Source organism: Piliocolobus tephrosceles, chromosome 7 (assembly GCF_002776525.5).
Source record: "Piliocolobus tephrosceles isolate RC106 chromosome 7, ASM277652v3, whole genome shotgun sequence".
Lineage (NCBI taxonomy): Eukaryota > Metazoa > Chordata > Mammalia > Primates > Cercopithecidae > Piliocolobus > Piliocolobus tephrosceles.
In genome coordinates, this window is record NC_045440.1 from 97,086,367 (window position 1) to 97,105,364 (window position 18,998).

Consider the following 18,998-nt stretch of genomic DNA (forward strand, 5'->3'; position numbering starts at 1 on the left):
AACCTTATTTGGTGTGGGCTAGGGGAAAAGATAGCCACAGACTCTCTAAAGACACATTCAGGAGACTTTCTGTTGATTTTTCTGCTCTGCTGACGTGGTTCTAACTGCAGGCATTCAGGCCTTCAGCTGTTTAGAGCCATCTGCACTGTTGATGATGGCAGTGACCACTGTGTCTGCCAGTAAGCTGGGGTGCCAAAGGCCTTCTTAGCCCTTCTTGCCTTTTTTTTTTTTTTTTGAGACAGAGCCCCACTCTGTTGCCCAGGCTGGAGTGCAGTGGTGCCATCTTGGCTCACCACAGCCTCCCCTTCCCAGGCTCAAGTGATTCTCCTGCCTCAGCCTCCCGAATAGCTGGGACTACAGGTTTGTGCCACCACGCCTGGCTAATTTTTGTATTATTGGCAGAGATGGGGTTTTACCATCTTGGTCAGGCTGGTCTTGAACTCCTGACTTCAAGTGATCTGCCCGCCTCAGCCTCCCAAAGTGCTGGGATTACAAGTATGAGCCACCATGCCCTGCCCCTTCTTGCCTTTTTAGAAAACATCTGTGTGAGTACACCATTCCTGGAATGTCCAGATCTTATCTTGAGCAAGGAATGCATAAAATGGACTTGTCTGAAATCACTATTCTTATGCTGCCTGGGATCTCATTGCCAACTATGTCAACCTCACCTCATCCATTCTTACCTCCAACTCCTGAACCTTTAGAAAAGCCCAATTTTTATAGCCATAAATGAAGATACAGAACACAAGAGTGGCTTTTTTAATGCCTTAAAGGGGAAATATGAAGTGCGTGGCGTTTCCTTAAAAAAAAATTGTATTTAGCACAATCTTTTACATATCAAGAGAAGGTAAAGGGTTTATATTGTCACCAAAAACAGGGGCTATTTAATCTGGAAATTCTTAGAAGGCAGGGAAGGAATGTGATTAATGCCTTCAAATTATTGAAGGACTCCCTTGGAAGGGTCAAACTCACCCTGTGTGGCAGCCAGCTAGCCTCTTAATCACAGTCTAGACTTCAGAAGTACAGTAAAAAAGCCTTCAGGGTTCCTCCACTGAAATGATGCTTTCTTACCTGTGACATGCTAGGGCAATGTCAGGACCCAGGGTAGGAGGTATAGGAGGCAGATACCAGCCTGAGACAGAGAAAAACTTTCTAACTGCTAAAGAGTTTGACCAGAAAAATAAGCCATCTTGCAAAGGTAGTAGGTTCCCTGTGCCTGAGAGGGTTCCAGCAGAGGCGGCGTGATCACCCACCCTTATGGCAGTGGAGGGGCTGAGTTAGGTGATGCCAGCGCCCCTAGCTATTAAAATTTATGAGTCATGATTTTGGTCTGGGAAGAAGGCAGAGGTGAAAACTTCTTTATTATTTCCGAAGTAAATGCCGTTGGCTTGAACAGTGTTATTTTGTGGGGTACCTGCTACCAGTGTTCGGGGCAGAAATCACATGATGAGTTGAACTTTTTGATTCAATCATGCATATTTTGGATAATGTGCATACTCTGGTAAGATGGATTAATACTTAACCTCTGTTCTCTGTCTGATTAGGGTCATTGGTTTCCTGGAGGCCATTGTTTGCATAAAATTTGGACAAGATCTCTTCTCTAAGACCCAAATACTCTATGTTGTGCTTTGGCTTCTTTGCGTGGTAAGTCATTACATTTTACCCAAAGGCATTAGCTAAACTCTCATAGTATTGCTTTAAACAGAGGGGGAAGAAAAACCTTCTTGTGTATCAAAGTTCCTTAGAATTTCATAAAAAGATGTTCTGTTGTAATTGTCTGAGACTGGCCACCAGCCTAATTTCAAGAATAAGACACATCTACACAGTATCTGAAATGAGTCACCTGAGCAGGTTACAGTCCAATGCCCTCGTCAGGTATACCCCATGTGCATTTACTTCACTCATGGGAATCTGTCTACATGGGCTACACATTTAGGGACTGCCATGAAGGGACAAGAAAGATCACAGTGCACTTTGCTTTCTCATCATCATGACATATACATCTTAACATACGTATCATTGCACATGGATTTATATATAAAAGGACATATGGTGATTCATAGGCAATAAAATATGTTTTGGAAGATAATTCAGTCCTGCAATTTCTGCCTTCCAGGCCCATGTTATAACCCAAGTCTGGATATAACCTTCCACTCTGAAGGGAAGAGCCCGGAGGGACGCCGGCCTGAGCCCTGGTTCTTTTGCCCTGGGGCTCTTCCCTCACCTTTCAAATGAAGTAAGATAGTACCCAGTTACACATTTTGTGACTGCCATTCTTCATTTAAATATTTGAAGTTAATTATTTTGAAGAAAAGTTCTTATTTTATATTTAAGCTTAAGATTTTTCACTTAGTCTAGAAAATGTATTGGGCTTTCTAAATAATCATGGAACATTTCAGCCATGTGCAAGTAGAGAGAATAGATGGCCCCTCATGAACCCATCATCGGTTATTAACTCAGGGCCAATTGTGTTTCCTCTTGTGTTGTACTCACAGCCCCAACCCCTAACTTATTTTGGAACAGATCCACCTTTAATATTTCAGGATGGATCACTAAAAGAAGCTCAGGATGCTTTTTAGGTTTAATGCAACCACCCTACCATTATCATATCTGAAAAAGAATTAACAGTAATTCCTTAATATCATCAAGTACCTAATCAGTGTTCAAATGACTAACTTTTTCTTAAAGCTTGTATTTGCTTAACAATGTATTTGAATCCACATTCACCCATCGTGATTGGTTGGCATGCCTTTTAAGTCTCTTAATCCATAGGTTTTCCTTCTGTCGCTAACCCTCTTTCCCTCATAATTTATCAGTTGAAGAAAGCAGCTCTTTTGTCCTATAGATTTTCCCACAGTCTAGATTTTACTTATTTTTATCCTATCTTGTAATTTAACATATGTCTTTGTCCTCTGTATTTTCTGTAAGTTGGTAATTGGATCTAGAGGCTTAATCACATTTGGGTCTAATTTTTTCTTTTCTCTCTTTTGGCAAGACTAACCTTTGTATTTTTAATGTGTCTTTTATCGCCTTTAACGGGATCTATTTTTAGGGTTACTTGTTAGAAATCCTAACTGTGCCAAGGCGCAGCGAGCCTGTTCTGTCCTGTTTCATCTTGAACAATAGAAGGGAATAATGATCTCCTTTGTATTTAAACTACAGAATTAATGCCCAAGTATATTTTTCCATGTCGGTGAGACTAAATGTAAGGAATCGGTTAGGGAAATGTGTCAGAAGTGCCCAGAGATTTTCACCATGCTTCTCTCGGATATATCTCTGGCCTGTGCACCTCAAGTCTGAATTGTAATAGGACCTGACTGCAGGGGGCAGAGGTGGGTGCCCTTTTCACTGGGTACCAGAGAACCACCTGCCCACAGGGAGGGTGAGATAGGCAGTACTCCCAAGACAAGACAGACAACCCTCCTCACCACAGCAAATCACAGGCATCCCAGCTGCCTCCCTACCACTGCCCCCCAGGCAGCAGTGACCAGAAAGGTCTTCTCAGGCCACCTACCCAGGCAGTCCTCTCTGGTCCCTGTCTTAGTCTATTTTCTGTTGCTACAACAGAATACCATGGGCTTGGTAGTATACAGAGAAATTAAATCCCAGTACTTTATTTGGCTCATGGTTCTAACAGCTGGGAAGTCCAAGAGCATGGTACCAGTATCTGGCAAGGGTCACCCCATGATGGAAGGGCAGAAGGTAGAAGTGAGCATGTAAGAGCAGGAGGTGGGCTGGACTCACCCTTCTTATCAGGAACCCACTCTCACAATCACTAACACACTCCTGTGATAACAATCCCACTCCTGCAATAATAGCATCAATCCATTTATGGGGTGCACGCCTCATGATCTAATCATGTTTTAAAGGCCCCACCTCCCAATATTATTACATTGACAGCTAAGTTTCAACATGAGTTTTGGCAGGGACATTCGAGCCATAGCATTCCACCCCTCACCCCTGCTTCTAACGTACAAAATACATTGATTTCATGCTAGTAGTCCCAAAAGTCTTAACTTGGCCCAGCATCAACTCCAAAGTTCAGAGTCTCATCTAAATCAGATATGAGTGACAGTCAAGGCACAATTCATCCTGAGGTGAATTAATCTCACATGGACACCACCACAGTTTCTGGCCTATACCTTCCAGAGTGGTAGCCCAGGCCACACCAAGGTCCACTTGAGCCACAGCCAAGTAGAACTATGCCAGCCATGAGTGTGTGAAATCAAACAGGTCATCTACTTCCACAATACAATAGTGGGACAGGCATAGGATAGACATTGCAAATCCAGAAGGGAGAAATAGGCAAGAAGAAAGGGATAAGCAGTCCCAAGTAAGTCCAGAACCCAACAGGGAAACATTACATCTTAAAGCTGGAGAACAATCTCCTTTGACTCCATGTTCTGCATCCTGGCCTGGGGCAGGAGTTGGGCCCCCAGGCCCGGCAGCTCCACCCCTGTGGCTGTGCAGGGTTCGGCCAGTGCTTCAGTTCTTCCAGGCAGGAGTTGCACACTGGCGACCCTACAGTTCTGTGGTGTTGGGGATGACCCTGCTGCCACTGCTCCTCTCTGGTGGCTCCAACCCCACATTTCTCCTTGGCATTGCCCTAGTAGTGACTTTCTGCAGTGGCACTGCCCCTGTGGCGGGTTTTTGCCTAGTCTTCTAGGTAGTTCGCTGCATCCTTTGAAATCTAGGTGGAGGAAGCCATGTCCTCCACAGCTCGTGGATTTTGCATACCTGCAGAATTAACACCACATGGACACCACCACGGTTTATAGCTTATCCCTCCCAGAGTGGTAGCCCAAGCCACACCAAGGCCCACTTGAGCCACAGCTAAGGCAGCCAAGAAGCGCTCTGCTAGAATGTGGGAGTAGAGTCCCTAGGTAGCCCTGGTCAGTGAGCCCGTGGAGGGCTCCCCAGGCCTGTAACCAAAAACCATTCTGCCCTCTTAGAGCTCTGGGTCTGTGATGGGAGGGGCAGCCTTGAAGATCTCTGAAATGCTTTTGCTTTCAGGGGTCTTCCTCCCATTTTCTTGACGAATAGCACCTGGTTTCTTTCTTTCCATGGTAATCTCTTTAAGAGTCACATGGCCTTACCCTTAGTGTTTGGAATATGCTTTTTCACTCTTTACATGGCCAGGCTTTGAATATTCCAGATTATTCCATTCTGCTTCCCTTTTAATTATAAATTATCTTTAAGTCATTTATGTCCTCTCGAATTTCATTGTATGCAGTCAGAAGTAGCCACACAGTAGCCCGAATGCTTTGCTGCTTGGCTGTCTTCCACCAGATATCCTAGTTCATTGCTCTTAGGTTGCACATTCCAGAAAGCCTTCAGGCATGGACACAATTCAGCCAAGGTCTTTGCTACTATATGACAAGGATGCCCTTTACCGCGCTTTCCAATCCTTGCTCCTCATTTTCATTTGAAACCTCATCAGAATGGCCTTGACTGTTCATATTGCTACCAGCATTCTGGTCATGAACACTTAAGTAATCTCTAAGAAGGCTGAGGCTTTCCCTCTTTTCTTCTGAGCCGTCACCAGGATCGCCCTTAATGCTCCCTTTACAGCAATACAGGCTTTTTCTAGCCTGTGCCTCCAAATTCTTTCAGCCTCTACCCATTAGCCAGTTCAAAAACTGCATCCACATTTTCAAATATTTGTTATAGTAACCACCCCCACTTTTTGGTACCAATTTTCTGTCTTAGTCCATTTTCCGTTGCTATAACAGAATACTGCAGACTAGGTAATTTCTAAAGAAAAGAAGTTTATTCCACTCATGGTTTTGGAAGTTGGGAAGTCCAAAAGCATGGCACTGGCATCCAGTGAGGTCATCCCATGGTGGAAGGGCAGAAGGCAGAAACAAGTGCAGCAGACAGAGAGGGAAGTGCCAAACTCATGCTTTTTATCAGGAACCCACTCCCAAGATAACAGCCTGAATCCATTCATGAGGGCTTTGCCCTCATGACCTATCACCCCTTAAAGGTGATACTTTAATATCCTAATACTGTTAAGTTGGCAGTTAAGTTTCAAGGAGAGTTTTGGCAAGGACATTCAAACCATAGCAGTCACCCAGACTGTAGGGACCCCTCTAATTTCTCTTTAAGTTTTAGAGACTTTCTGTTACTTATTTGACACTTAGAATATATCTCCTTACATGGGTAGCCTTTGTGTCTTTGTGATTGTAACTTATTGAGGACATGCACCATTTCTTATGCTCCCATTGACCTCTGCTTCACTTGGTGCAGACCTCTTAGTCCAGGCTTCATTCACAGTTGCTGAGTGCTCCTCCGTGCTGTGCCTGGGGCTCTAGCCACACAGAAAGATGACGATGATAAGATTTACTGATGCCTACTATATGCCAGAGACTATTCTAAGCACTTTCATGAATTCCATATTTGATCTTCACACTTTGAGGGAAGGTATTTTCTTAACCCTCTTTTATAGATGAGGAAACGAAGGCACAAAGAAGCTCGCTAACTTGCCCAAGGTCACATAGGTAGTTAAGTGGCAGAACCAGGACTCAAACCCAGACATTCTCTCTAGGGAACTGCTGTTCATCACTGCCCTCCAAGGATCTGTGAGTTCAGATGGCAATTAGACATGCAAATTAATTATGTTAATATGTGATAAATACTATAAAAGATGGTGTGCATAAGGCTAAAGGATACTTAGAGCAGCAGACATGCTGGGGGTTAGTGAAGGCTCCTTGGTGATATGTGAGCAGGATTTTTAAGGGTTGCAGTGCATGGCTGGCTTTCCCCCAACCTCTCAGGCCCCAGCTAAAAACCTGGAGGCTGCTTCCTGTCCTCCATCACTCTTCGAATCAGCAAGTCACTAAGCTCTGTTAATCCGACAATGTAGCTGAACTCCGTCTCCTCTCCATTCCCACTGCCCCTGCGGCTGTCAGAGCACCCATTTTCTTGCCGTTCTGCCCTCCAAATCCATTCTCCTTGCTGCTGTCAAAATGATCTTCCAAATTCAGAACTCAATCTCTTTACCCTGCTAAGAACCATTCTCTCTGGCTGGGGGCTTGAGAGGGCACAATAACACAATCTTTTTCCCCACCTGAATTAAAAAATAAGTAAGAGATAAGCAAGATAGAGGAAAGATATGGGGATCAGAGTAGCATCTTCATTACTGAGAATTCACCTTTTTTAGGAAATGCTGGCTTCTTTAGAGTTACCAGTCAAGGTGTGACTCCTCCCCAGGGAAGGAGTGAGGGATGGAGGGAAGCAGTGAAGCTTCCTCCACACACGAAGAAACTTCAAGAAGGAAGAAGGCTCCCCACCATGAAACCTCCCAGTGAATTATGAAATCTGCTCGTGTGTTCAGGACCTTCATAGTGGGAGCATGCCATCACATCTACCCACGTGTACTCTATTCTCAGGCTGCACTTGTCTGCTGGTAGTTACCTAAACAAGTCATCCTTTCAGACTTCTTTTGCCCTTCTCATGCTGTTTTCTCTGCCTGATCTGAAAGACTTTCCCTGCCTTATCTACCTGGTGAAACTTACACTCCAAAACCAACTTAAACATATGCCCCCCATGAAATATGCTCTGACTTCCAAGGCAAGTAGATAGCTCCCTCCTTGGGACCAGTAGCGCTTTGTATGTAACTCTCAGTTCTAACCCCAGTGCAGTGGAATTTGTTTTGTTTCTATCTGTCTTCTCCACACTGCACTCCTTGCTCAGAAAGAATAAGTTGAGTCATCCTTTTGGCCCCACTGTCTCAAGCACAGTGCCCGGTGCGTAGGAAGCACTCGGCAGCTTCGTGGAGAATAAAGGAATGAGTTCAAGAGACAAAGACTTGCGACATACAGGTGACCGGTGGCCGGGGGACAAACATACAAAGACAGGAAGCTGTGAGAGTGCCCAGCGGCTCACAAAGGTGGTGACCTGTTTGAGGAGTGACAGGGAAGAGAACGAGTTGGATGAAGAGTAGGACAGGGTCCCCAGCTCAGGAAGGGCTTTGTGCGGCTGTGGTTGGAGTCCCAGTGATTTTTAAGTGGGGAAACAATGTGGTCTGATCTGTGTCTCATGGAGAAACACCATGGAGGCTGGGAGAGTCTAGACGGAAGATGGGTTGGGGGCAGGAGGTGCAGTCAGAGGTGCTGCCAGGCCTACTTGACAAGTAACCGAAGCTGAACCAAGGCAGAGGCATGGAAGATGCAGAGGAAGGGCTGGATCTGAGAGTTGTTTAAGGAATCTGCTCAACAGGATGCCGTTCCTCTTGTGATAGCTGGGAGGCACTTGAGTGCCACTCCAAAGGTTCTAATTAGTGCCACTGGGTGGCCACCAGTGCTAGTGACAGATTGGAGGATATAGGAGAAGCCCATTGAAAGGAGGAGGTGAATTTGGTTCAGGGGATTTGGGTTTGAGGAACCTTTAGAATTTACAGGTGGAAGTGTCCTGTTTGATGGGAAATTCTAATCTATCAGTAACACTGGAAAGATTTATTTCCACGTTGGTGGAAATAAAATACTTGGGAGGAGCCCATGTGGAGGGCATGGTTGGAGTCCTGGAATTAGGTTGCGAGCTCGGGAAACATGCCTCTGGGAGAGGAGCTGACTGAGGCTGGGATTCCTTAATAAGAGGTCAGGCCGGGGACAATGAGCAGGATTTTGAAGACAAGCAGAATCTCTGATTAGACTTACCAGTGATGAGACATGAGAGAGGGACCTGGCCTGAAAAGAGGCCCTGAGACGGGATGATTAGGGGTCTCCACTGCCTCCCTTTAAAGAAGAGCAGAAACAAGGTCCTGGCACTTTTTTAATATTCCTGACCTTTATTATAAAGAGCAAGATTGATCTCAGACTTAGGAGTAGAGGCGAACATTATTAAATAAGAGAGCTTCAAGTTACACTATGACTTCTGCACCACTCAGAGAAGCAAAGCCCCTAATTTCTCCCCTGGCCTGGTAAGAGAACGCACACGGAGGAGCTTGAGATTAATGCAGAAGCAAAGATCCCGGGTGCTGGTTAGTAAGCTTTTCCAGGAGCATGGTTGTCTGCTCGGCTGTCATTAATTTGAATGCTCATTACCATAATGTAGAAGCCAAGCTGGGGTCCTGCGCCCTCGTTGCCGCCAGCCCCTGTGGTCCTGGACAGCGTGGCTGTCATCCCATGTAGTTTCTTCTCGCTCCCCCGCCCTTTCTTTAAACGACGTGTGCAACTGCTATTTTAAATCTGAGCCTTGACATTTTCAGTGGGTACGTGCCTAGATTTCCACAGGTGTGATTGCAACCTGTAAATTACCGGCTTCCGTTTCCTGGGACAAGTGTAAAATGGGCCTCTTTGTACGCAGGTGAAGTAGATTTGGCAATCACAACAGACCCTCTGTGTGACGATTGTGATAAGCACCTGTCGTTCTCCACTTGCCTGCCGTTTGCCGCTGGAGGGAGCGGCAGCTGCCACTGCCTGTCCTATTGGGCCTGGGGCTGGGGAAGGGAAGAGTCTCGCGTGCCTGCCCTCTGGTGGTCAGAGTTTGCAATGACATTTCTAGTGGAGGGACCCACCTCCCCACAGCCCTCTGGTTTGGGGAGGTGGAACCTAACCCCCCTGCCCCCTGTGTGAAACCCAGAATGTCCTGTTTTGCTCTTTGTAAGGGGCCTAACGCATACACAGGCTTACACTCTGCAAATCATTTCTAGTCCTTCCCACTCTTTCCATGCCATGAAAATGACACACTTAACGTTGGTATATATAAGAAATCTGGGCAAGCATTAGAGTATGTTAAAGGTTGGAAGTCATTTTCACTTTGTAGTTTTAATGTATTCATTCGTGGCCTAATTTTTTGATGGATATGAGCTTTTTAAAAAATCCCTTTGGGAGGCCGAGGCAGGTGGATCACGAGGTCAGGAGATCGAGACCATCCTGGTAGAGATGAAAAACCCCGTCTCTACTAAAAACTAGCCGGGCGTGGTGGTGGGTGCCTGTAGTCCCAGCTACTTGGGAGGCTGAGGCAGGAGAATGGCGTGACCCGGGAGGCGGAGCTTGCAGTGAACCGAGATTGCGCCACTGAACTCCAGCCTGGGCGACAGAGCGAGACTCCGTCTCAAAAAAAAAAAAATCCCCTAACCTGTAGGTATATGCCAGTTTGCACGAGGGTTTAATAGGAAATGAACCAGTGGCGTTGCTTGTGCTTCTCATTCTGTCTCCACGCTGCCACTGTTCCTGCTTCCACATAACTGGCACGGAAGAGGATGGCTAGCCGGAGTGTTGCTCTCCTTTCTTTTTTGCAACTAAGATGGCACTGTGTATCCGGCAGCTACCAGGAAATGTCGCTGATAAAGGAACTGGGCCAAAGCTAGACTGCAAGCTGCCATGATGAGAATTCACAGCCCCTGCCTTCCCACCCTACCACCAGACTGTGGCCGTGAAGAGGGGAAGTTGCTGCTGTTCGCTGTTCCCATGATGCTTTTCGTCCTCAGGGATGGATACATGGATGGAGAAATAAAGCTATACAGGCATAAAGCCAGTATTTGTATCAATAGCCATCCCTTAAACTCAGATCCAGGGGTTTCAAGAGATCTGAGTTCCAGCTCCAATGTTCACCTCTCTGAGCTTTCATTCTTCTGGAAAATGAGAGGCAATGGAGTTAATGGTCTCTGAGGTGACCTTTTGGATCTAAAGTTATGATTCTTAGAACTAAAATTATTTCCTTGAGAAGGTCCCTCCATGCTCTCACAGCTGTCCCCACAGTTGGTGCAAGATGATAGGGGTCCAGGAAAATGACAGGTGCCCAGGTGTCCACAGGAAATGCAGGGGGAGAGATGGAGGCTCGACAGCCGGGATGGCTTGATGCGAATGGGTTTCTAGAGCGAGGAATTCGGAAGGAACAGGCAGTTGCCTTGTTTTGTTCTGGTTGCTTTGCTTGCAGTGGGGAATGTGAGGCCAGGGAGATTCATGGCCCTGCTCTGCCTGCTCGCCCTCCCTCCCTCCCGCCTTTGGTATGCAGTCTAGGCAGCCGGAGACTTTTCCCAAGCTTTGATTTTTTTGACATGTTTTGAAACTTTGGATTCTTGTCTATGCTTTTCTTTCCTTAAATTAGGGTATAATTTGGGGCGTGGGGGCAGGCCCAGTGGGTGGGGCACGTGTGGAGTAGAGGTTGTCCCTGCCTCTGGGCACCCACAGGCCACACCCTCCTCATTCTACTCAGGACCTTACAGAGCATCTTTATTTTCTCTTTGTTTTCCTATCCATATAACCAAGAAAAACAAAAACTGGGGTCAGAGTAGGGTCACTGACACTCAAAAGCCTGGAAAAGCAAGGGCAGCCCTGTCCCACTGAGCTCCCCACCCTCTGCCCCGGGAGTGTTTGTCCTCGGGCCCTCAGGTGCTGTTGTGACCTCTTCCCCCTAGAAGCTGACACACTGAGTCCTCTTAGCGCTCTCATGTGATGGGGAAACCGGGAGAGGATGGGCCCTGAAAATCAGAACTAGAACATAGAATCCTCTATGTCTTCTTCAACAGAACCCACAAAGCTATCAAAACGCATCCCACCACATCCCACATCTGAAAATGGTCTTTCTTGCTTTCTGATAGTAGAGTCACAGGTAGTAACAGTGGTCTCATCATAACCCTTGTTGTTAGAAGCTTTGGGTGTGCACCCTCCCCTTGAGGTCTGATCTCTGCCATGTCCAGCCGTTTTGTAACCTGCGTCCAGATGGCAGAAATGCATTGAGCCGTCCTGCATTAATTCCCATTGAAACCCCGAAGTTCTGGGCAATTGAATTTTTTTCTGCAGCATCATTTGTTTTTCTCTTCCAGGCTTTCACCACTTTCCTCTGTCTGTACGGCATGATTTGGTATGCAGAACACTATGGTCACCGAGAAAAGGTATGGAAGGAGAGGCAGGGATGGCCTTTGTTTAAAATAATCACCCCGGGCTCGGCAGGTTAGCTCAGAGCACATGCCTGTAAGGATATGGCGAGGCGAACACTGAGGTCAGGGCCTCCAGTCCTGCCACTGCAGAAACTGCATGTCGTAACTCATTCCCTAGCAATTGCTGGCCCTGCTTGTGACTGCTCTGTTCAGTAGATCAATATTTTTATCTAACTTTTGTTAGATTAAAAAATGTTATGTTTGTCTGGAGGAAAAAAAAAAGTGATAGGAAAGCCATGGACTGGCTTTTGGAAGCTGGGTTTTCTCCCCAGCTCTTGAACTGTGTGGAGGCCTCTTCCTGTGTTCTGGCCTATGGCCCTTCTGGGCAAACGCTTGCCCTGACCTTCATTTAGTAGATATGAGGACACAATAGAAAATAGACATGAATGACTTTAAGACACGATGGCAGTCTGGTAGACAGTAATATTTTTTTTCAGTAAAAATAACAATTTCATCCTTTATTTACACCTTCAGTCTAAAGAACTTAAGGCATGTTGTGGACGACTGATTCTGCATCACCCGGGAGAGGAAAGAACCTGGTTTTTATAGCCGAGAAACATAAGCACAGGGAGGTTCTGTCACTTGCCAGTGATGATCCCAGCCTGGGAGAGGCAGGGACGCAGCGTGCTCACCTTTTTGCCCTGCCACTTCTCCCAGGGAGTTTCTGAAATTCCTGCACTAAGCCTGTCTCTCTCCCTAGACCTATTCAGAGTGTGAAGATGGCACCTACAGTCCAGAGATCTCCTGGCATCACAGGAAAGGGACAAAAGGTATCTTCTTGTTTGTTGTTTAAAATTTTACTGGGTCCTGGCCGGGCGCAGTGGCTCACACCTGTAATCCCAGCACTTTGGGAGGCCGAGGCGGGTGGATCACAAGGTCAAGAGATTGAGACCACGGTGAAACCCCGTCTCTACTAAAAATACAAAAATATTAGCCGGGCGCAGTGGCGGGTGACTGTAGTCCCAGCTACTTAGGAGGCTGAGGCAGGAGAATGGCGTGAACCCGGGAGGCGGAGCTTGCAGTGAGCTGAGATCGCGCCACTGCACTCCAGCCTGGGTGACAGAGCGAGATTCTGTCTCAAAAAAAAAAAAAAAATTTTACTGGGTCCTTGAGATGTGGAATTATTACTTATTCTTTGAGTGGAGATGATATAAGCCTTGAAGGGTCTCAGGCCTGCCTGTCGAATGTCTCCTGTCACTTATTAAGAAGCATGCAGTGGCCGGGCATGGTGGCTCACGCCTGTAATCCTAACACTTTGGGAGGCTGAGGCGGGCAGATCATTTGCGGTCAGGAGTTCAAGACCAGCCTGACCAACATGGTGACACCCCGTCTCTACAAAAAAATACAGAAATTAGGTGGGTGTGGTGGCAGGCACCTGTAGTCCCAGTTACTCAGGAGACTGAGCCAGGAGAATCGCATGAACCCAGAAGGTGGAGGTTGCTGTGAGCTGAGATCATGCCACTGCACTCCAGCCTGAGCAGCAGAGTGAGATTCTGTCTCAAAAAAAAGAAAAGAAAAGAAAAAAGAAAAAGAAACATGCAAAATGCTCACAGGATCTGAGTGAAAAACTTGGTTTGTAAGAAGAGGCTCCATGTAGCTTTGCCCTTCGTGAGGGCCCCACACTGTTTCAGCCACCCTGATGGGAACGTTCTTCCTCTTGGCTTTCATCATGAGTGAACAGGAAGAATTGTATATCCGGCCAGGCACAGTGGCTCACGCCTGTAACCCCAGCACTTTGGGAGGCCATGGCAGGATCATTTGAGGCCAGGTATTTGAGACCAGTGTGGGCAACAGAGCAAGACCCTGTCTCTACAAAAAGCTTAAAAAATTAGCCAGATGTGGTGGCACATGCCTGTAGTTACAGCTACTCCGGAGTTGGAGATAGGAGGGTCACTTGAGCCCAGGAGTTTGAGGCTGCAGTGAGCACCACTGCACTCCCACCTGGAAGACAGAACAAGACCCTGTCTCTTAAAAAAAAAAAAAAAAAAAAAAAAAAAGAATTGTGTGTCAGAAGGAAAAGCCTTTCAAAAGAGGGGGATCATTTAATGGCATTTATTCAAGAGGCAGAGCAGTGTAAGAGATTTCAGTTGTGTAGTTAGGGAGCCTCCACTGGCCTCTAAGGATTGCTTTGGGAAGATTTGGGGCCACCTGGTTATTTTTTAAGAATTACACTTGTAGAACAATGACATTGAAGTGACTTCATTGGACGGTAATTCCTTGTCAATTCTTATAAGCTGATTGGGAAGCTTGGCTGAGGAAAGAAAATTACAAATACTAAAGACTGAATTTTAGCTCACAAAATTGCTCAGAAACGGTGGGCCAATGGAGAAGAAAGCGCTCTGTTGTAGTCATTCTCCGAAGTTCTTTTGGCATCAGGCCCATTAAAGATCTCCCAGGGGAGATACTAGCATACACTTTGCTGAGTTGCTGGCTGCCCTTTTGGGGAATTTCTCCTGAATCACAGAATTGATCAGTGAGCGACCCGTTGTGAAATCTGATAGAGATGGGCAGAGGAGCTCCCCAGGTATCTTATTTAGAACCATGCCCTTACAAACAACCTTGGCACTCACAGGTTCTCCACTGAAAAGAATTAAGCAGTAGTAGAGATGTATTTACTAGATGGAATAATAAAAAAAGAAAACAGGGCCGGGCGCGGTGGCTCAAGCCTGTAATACCAGCACTTTGGGAGGCCGAGACGGGCGGATCACGAGGTCAGGAGATCGAGACCCTCCTGGCTAACACGGTGAAACCCCGTCTCTACTAAAAATACAAAAAATTAGCCGGGCGAGGTGGTGGGCGCCTGTGGTCCCAGCCACTCGGGAGGCTGAGGCAGGAGAATGGCGTGAACCCAGGAGGCAGAGGTTGCGGTGAGCTGAGATCCGGCCACTGCACTCTAGCCTGGGCGACAGAGCAAGACTCCGTCTCAAAAAAAATAAAATAAAAATAAAAAAAGAAAACAAACAAAAACAGAAGTCTTCTGAGTGGGGAAAGAATCTCTTAGTCTAAGCCAAATACTACTTACAGTGGAGACAGTAACTCTGGTAACTTTTTTTTGTTGGCAGCCTCAGGTGGCGATTTCCTATGGGGCTGGATCAGAGCCCTGGGGCAGAGAACCCTTTGGCTTGGCCCCTAGGTCAAGCAGGGGCTGAACACAGGCTCAGCCGGAGGGCAGAGGCTGCCCAGTGCCCTCCATCATGGGCAGCAGGGGCCTGGATTGTAAAGATGTTCTCCAGATCAAGTGGTACAGGGCGTGAAATAGCTCTGATTTTATAGTGTCAAGAATCTTTCCCGACGTCGGGTTTAGAAGGTGGTGTGGAGCAGGTGAAGGGATGGGAAACCCTGGGTTGCAAGGCAGGATGGGCACCGCATGGTGTGTGTTCTAATTGCCTCTCGTTTGGGCTTCCGTTTCACTTGTGCTCTCACTTCTGGTCCTCACCATCATGACCATGTCCATCATACACAGGGCAGATGTACATACGCTTTAGGAACCACCCAGACTTTGGGGGGCTGTTGCCTTGAACTCCCCGCCGCGGCGTGTACCCCGTCAGTACTAGTTCTTGGAGAGCCTCGCCTTCATTCATGAATGAGGCCACTAGGGGGAGTGCACGTATCAGGGAAGAACCTGTTCCCCGGGAAGCCTCGGGCGGTCTGGAAAGGGACAGCCACCAGTCTCCAGAGCCCAGGGTGACGGTGTGCTCTGATTCCTTTGGCCAGGTTCTGAAGACAGCCCACCCAAGCACGCAAGCAACAACGAAAGCCATTCTTCCAGGAGAAGGAATCGGCATTCCAAGTCAAAAGTCACCAATGGCGTTGGAAAGAAATGAAAAACCCTGGTTAATCAAAGATGTTCCAGAGTGCCTAGAACTGAGAGGGAAACGGAACTCATTTGGATCTCCCTGTGAGGAGGTCGAGGCGCACAGGGCAAGCAGGAAGAGGCGAGGGCACTTGGGGGTCATTATTTGAGATCGTAAGTCTTGTTTCCCACAGACCTGGCCGCGTCAGGCAGCTCATCGCCTGGGGGCCTTTGCCAACGTGGGGTCTCTTCTAACTTCAGCACTTGGCATGCGGTCACCGGTAGCAGTGCGGTGTGTTGGAGGGAAACGGTAGCTATTCATTACCGGTTGCCAAGAGCAGCTCCTCGCCTGCTGTGTCGTGGATGCAGCATAAACATCTTCCTTCAGACAAGGCATTAACCCCATGGTTAATGGACTGGTCGCCAGTTTTTATTTTATTTTTATGAATCTACCTTTCCATTGATTGATTTAAGTTCAGGCCACTTTTCTGTCTTTTATTTGGTTACTGTTGTTATTTGTTTTTAAGTTAGGATGCTTTTTAACAGCCTTTAGAAGCCGCTGCTGAAATTGACATTGGGGGAAGGGTTCCCCTTCCTTCTAGAGCAGAAAAGGGAGAGAAGTGTTGCATTCCTGTTTGGTACCTCAGTCTCCTGTAAGACCTTCCACCACATGGCGAGTGTACACCAATCAGGAGAGGGTAGCTGCCTGCATAGGAACCTTGCTTCCGATTATTCCCTTCCCAGTGTTACTCATCCGGACTTACCCACAGTGCACAAAAGCAAACCTGATGGAGAGGCAGTGAACACCACAGCTTCTCCCCAGCCAGGTGCCTTTTACGTCGGGTTTGTTCTCCTTCCATGGTGTGTTGCTGACATTGTCACTGAGTCCCATGTGAGGTGCTGGTGAGTATTACCTTTCATCTGTGCCATGCTCTAGAACCTTGACCCTGATAGTTCACCACCTCTGATGGATCCCTGTTTTAAATAAAACAATTCACGTTAAAGCCTATCAAAGGTCTGTCTGTAAAATGCTCATTTTCTTGCATCCTACTGGTATCTTCCATTGATTGTAAGCAGTCAGTGTGTTTTTCAAGTGACTTTAGGACAGTATATATGTTTTATATAGTGAGAAGAAAAAAGAAAAGATGTGTATTTTAAAGGGCTTATGGATATATATGTCCTACTTCTTAGACCTCCCAAGTGACCAACAGGAAATGAACAACATAGTCATTGTTTTTTCCTGTGGTAATGGTTTCCAAGTTGGATTTTTTTTTTTTTTCTCTAACAAGAGGCCAGTACCCAGTTGATTAGCTTACAGATACCAACTCACTGAAAGTAATCTCTTTTGTTCCCTCATTTCACAGAGCACAAAGGTTCTTTTCGATGTCTCTTCTTCTTTAAGGAAATCTTTAACCATAGAAGTGTCATGTTTTTCTTTTTCTACAAAAGAATTCTGAGATGAAGGGGTTGAATGAATCATGCCAGCCAGGGTCACATCCTGTCCTCGGGGGGCCCAGGGCTCAATAGGAGATTCTGCTGGAGTGGAGAAGCGTCAGTGGCAGCTCCGCTCCCTTGGCAAGTCAGGGGTTTGGCCGTGATGAGCCTCAGCTCCAAGCTCTCAAATGTCCTCCAGCCAGCATCCGCCTGCTTCCCACAAAAGGATAGAAGAGAGGCAAAGTGCGTGTTTTATAAAACCTGCCTGCACTTTTATAACCCATCAAAGAGGCCATTTTTAAACATAGGTACAATTTAAACGTGATCATACTTTGCAAATAAATGTCTTTTGTTTCATCCTGTGTTCTGTATTTGTAAGCATGACATACTTGTGCCCATTGGACACCTGTCTCTTCTTTCTCGTGCCTGTGGTGCCTCACTGAGTGTTTCCGGGTTCATTTTCCAGGAGCGCTGGGCCTGACACTTTCACACTCGTCTGCCTGTAGCCTTGGCCCAACTGATGGAGCATGTGTGCTTCCTCCGAGGCCAGCCTACAGGAGGCAGCTGTTTCGCAGGTGGTGAATTCGACTTTACTGTGGCGTTGTGAAGAGCAGGGTGCACAGGAGACAATTTTTTCTCCATGGCTTTGTAAGAAACAGCCAGGAAAGTCCTCAGATACTTTCCATGCCCTTTCTTTGAGTTGAAACTTCCTATTTCCCTTCAGTAAGAGCTCTTTACTATAGTACGTACAAAACCCAGTGCTTTCCATGGCTGGCCAGAACCACAGCCGCCATTCCTTTTAGAAGCCATACTGCTGGGTTTGGTCTGCTTTTTTCACCATTTGTGTGGAAATAGACCTCACATTGATGGAAATAGAATGCATGTTTCAGAATCATCATTCAATATCTGAAATGATTTGATTGTAAATTATCTCACGTTCTCTGTTTGCAAACCTCCCTCTTAAGAGACAGCATTGTTTTGGACCGAAAGCATGAAGAACGGTTTATGTGTTTTTTCCTTAAGTAGCATTGCATTGAGTGTTAGGTTCTTTTGCCTTTTTTTCATTCTTGGTCTTCCCAAAGCTTCTTCCCACATTTCTTGTGTCTGTTTTCACCATTCATAGAAACCTTGGCCAAACCACTCTCACAGCAATGCTAGGATGTTTCATGGACCTGTTAAGCATTTTGATGATTAAGACATCCTACCAATGCCAGTCTTATTTTCACTAGGACTCTGCTTCTACAGTAAACTCCTAAGGTGCTCACCCAGGAGAAAATAAAATTCGTTCCCAAATACAACAGGTTCAGCCTTCTTGGTCTTCCCTCAGAAGCCACCGTGTAGCACCCTGGAGTGATGCCTCTTTATGCCAAGGCCCATCCTTTGGAATTGGGACAGTTTTGGGTAGAATCCTGCACTTAACAGAGGCCCTCGGGGTCATTGAGAAGTGGAGGAGGTTGAACACAGAAGGGGAGGCTAAACACAAGGTAGGGAAGAAAAAATGTAACCATGGGCAGCCAGACTGAAGCGAGCCCTTTAAATACGGGGTTGGGGGGTTAACATGCACACTCTTTGGAATGTGCTCAGTGACTGCTGCAGAGTTCCTGGGCCCACCCTAATGTTTACCAGGTGGGCATTGTTTATATGGTTCTTATTGTTATGACAACTGGAAATCCCACAGTAGACCAGATAGTGCTCCATACCATTTCCCATTTATAGGATTGAAATCAAGATGTAAGGAGAGCTGGCCGGGCGCGGGGCTCACATCTGTAATCCCAACACTTTGGCAGGCCGAGGTGGGTGGATCGCCTGAGGTCAGGAGTTTGAGCCTGACCAATATGGTGAAACCCCATCTCTACTGAAAATACAGAAAATAGCTAGTGTGGTGGC

At 46.6% G+C, this 18,998-nt stretch overlaps 1 protein-coding gene across 2 annotated transcripts in view; it reads left to right on the plus strand.

Moving 5' to 3' along the window:
- Positions 1-16,691, plus strand: part of PTDSS1 (phosphatidylserine synthase 1) — a 69,622-nt gene extending 52,931 nt beyond the window's left edge. For both annotated transcript variants that reach the window (XM_023183966.2, XM_023183967.3), the window contains 4 exons: positions 1,545-1,644; positions 11,771-11,839; positions 12,585-12,654; positions 15,599-16,691. In XM_023183966.2, coding sequence (XP_023039734.1) covers positions 1,545-1,644; positions 11,771-11,839; positions 12,585-12,654; positions 15,599-15,708 — 349 coding nt within the window. In that variant the 3' untranslated portion in view covers positions 15,709-16,691. The remainder of the gene's footprint in view (positions 1-1,544; positions 1,645-11,770; positions 11,840-12,584; positions 12,655-15,598) is intronic.
- The last annotated feature ends 2,307 nt before the right edge of the window (positions 16,692-18,998 follow it).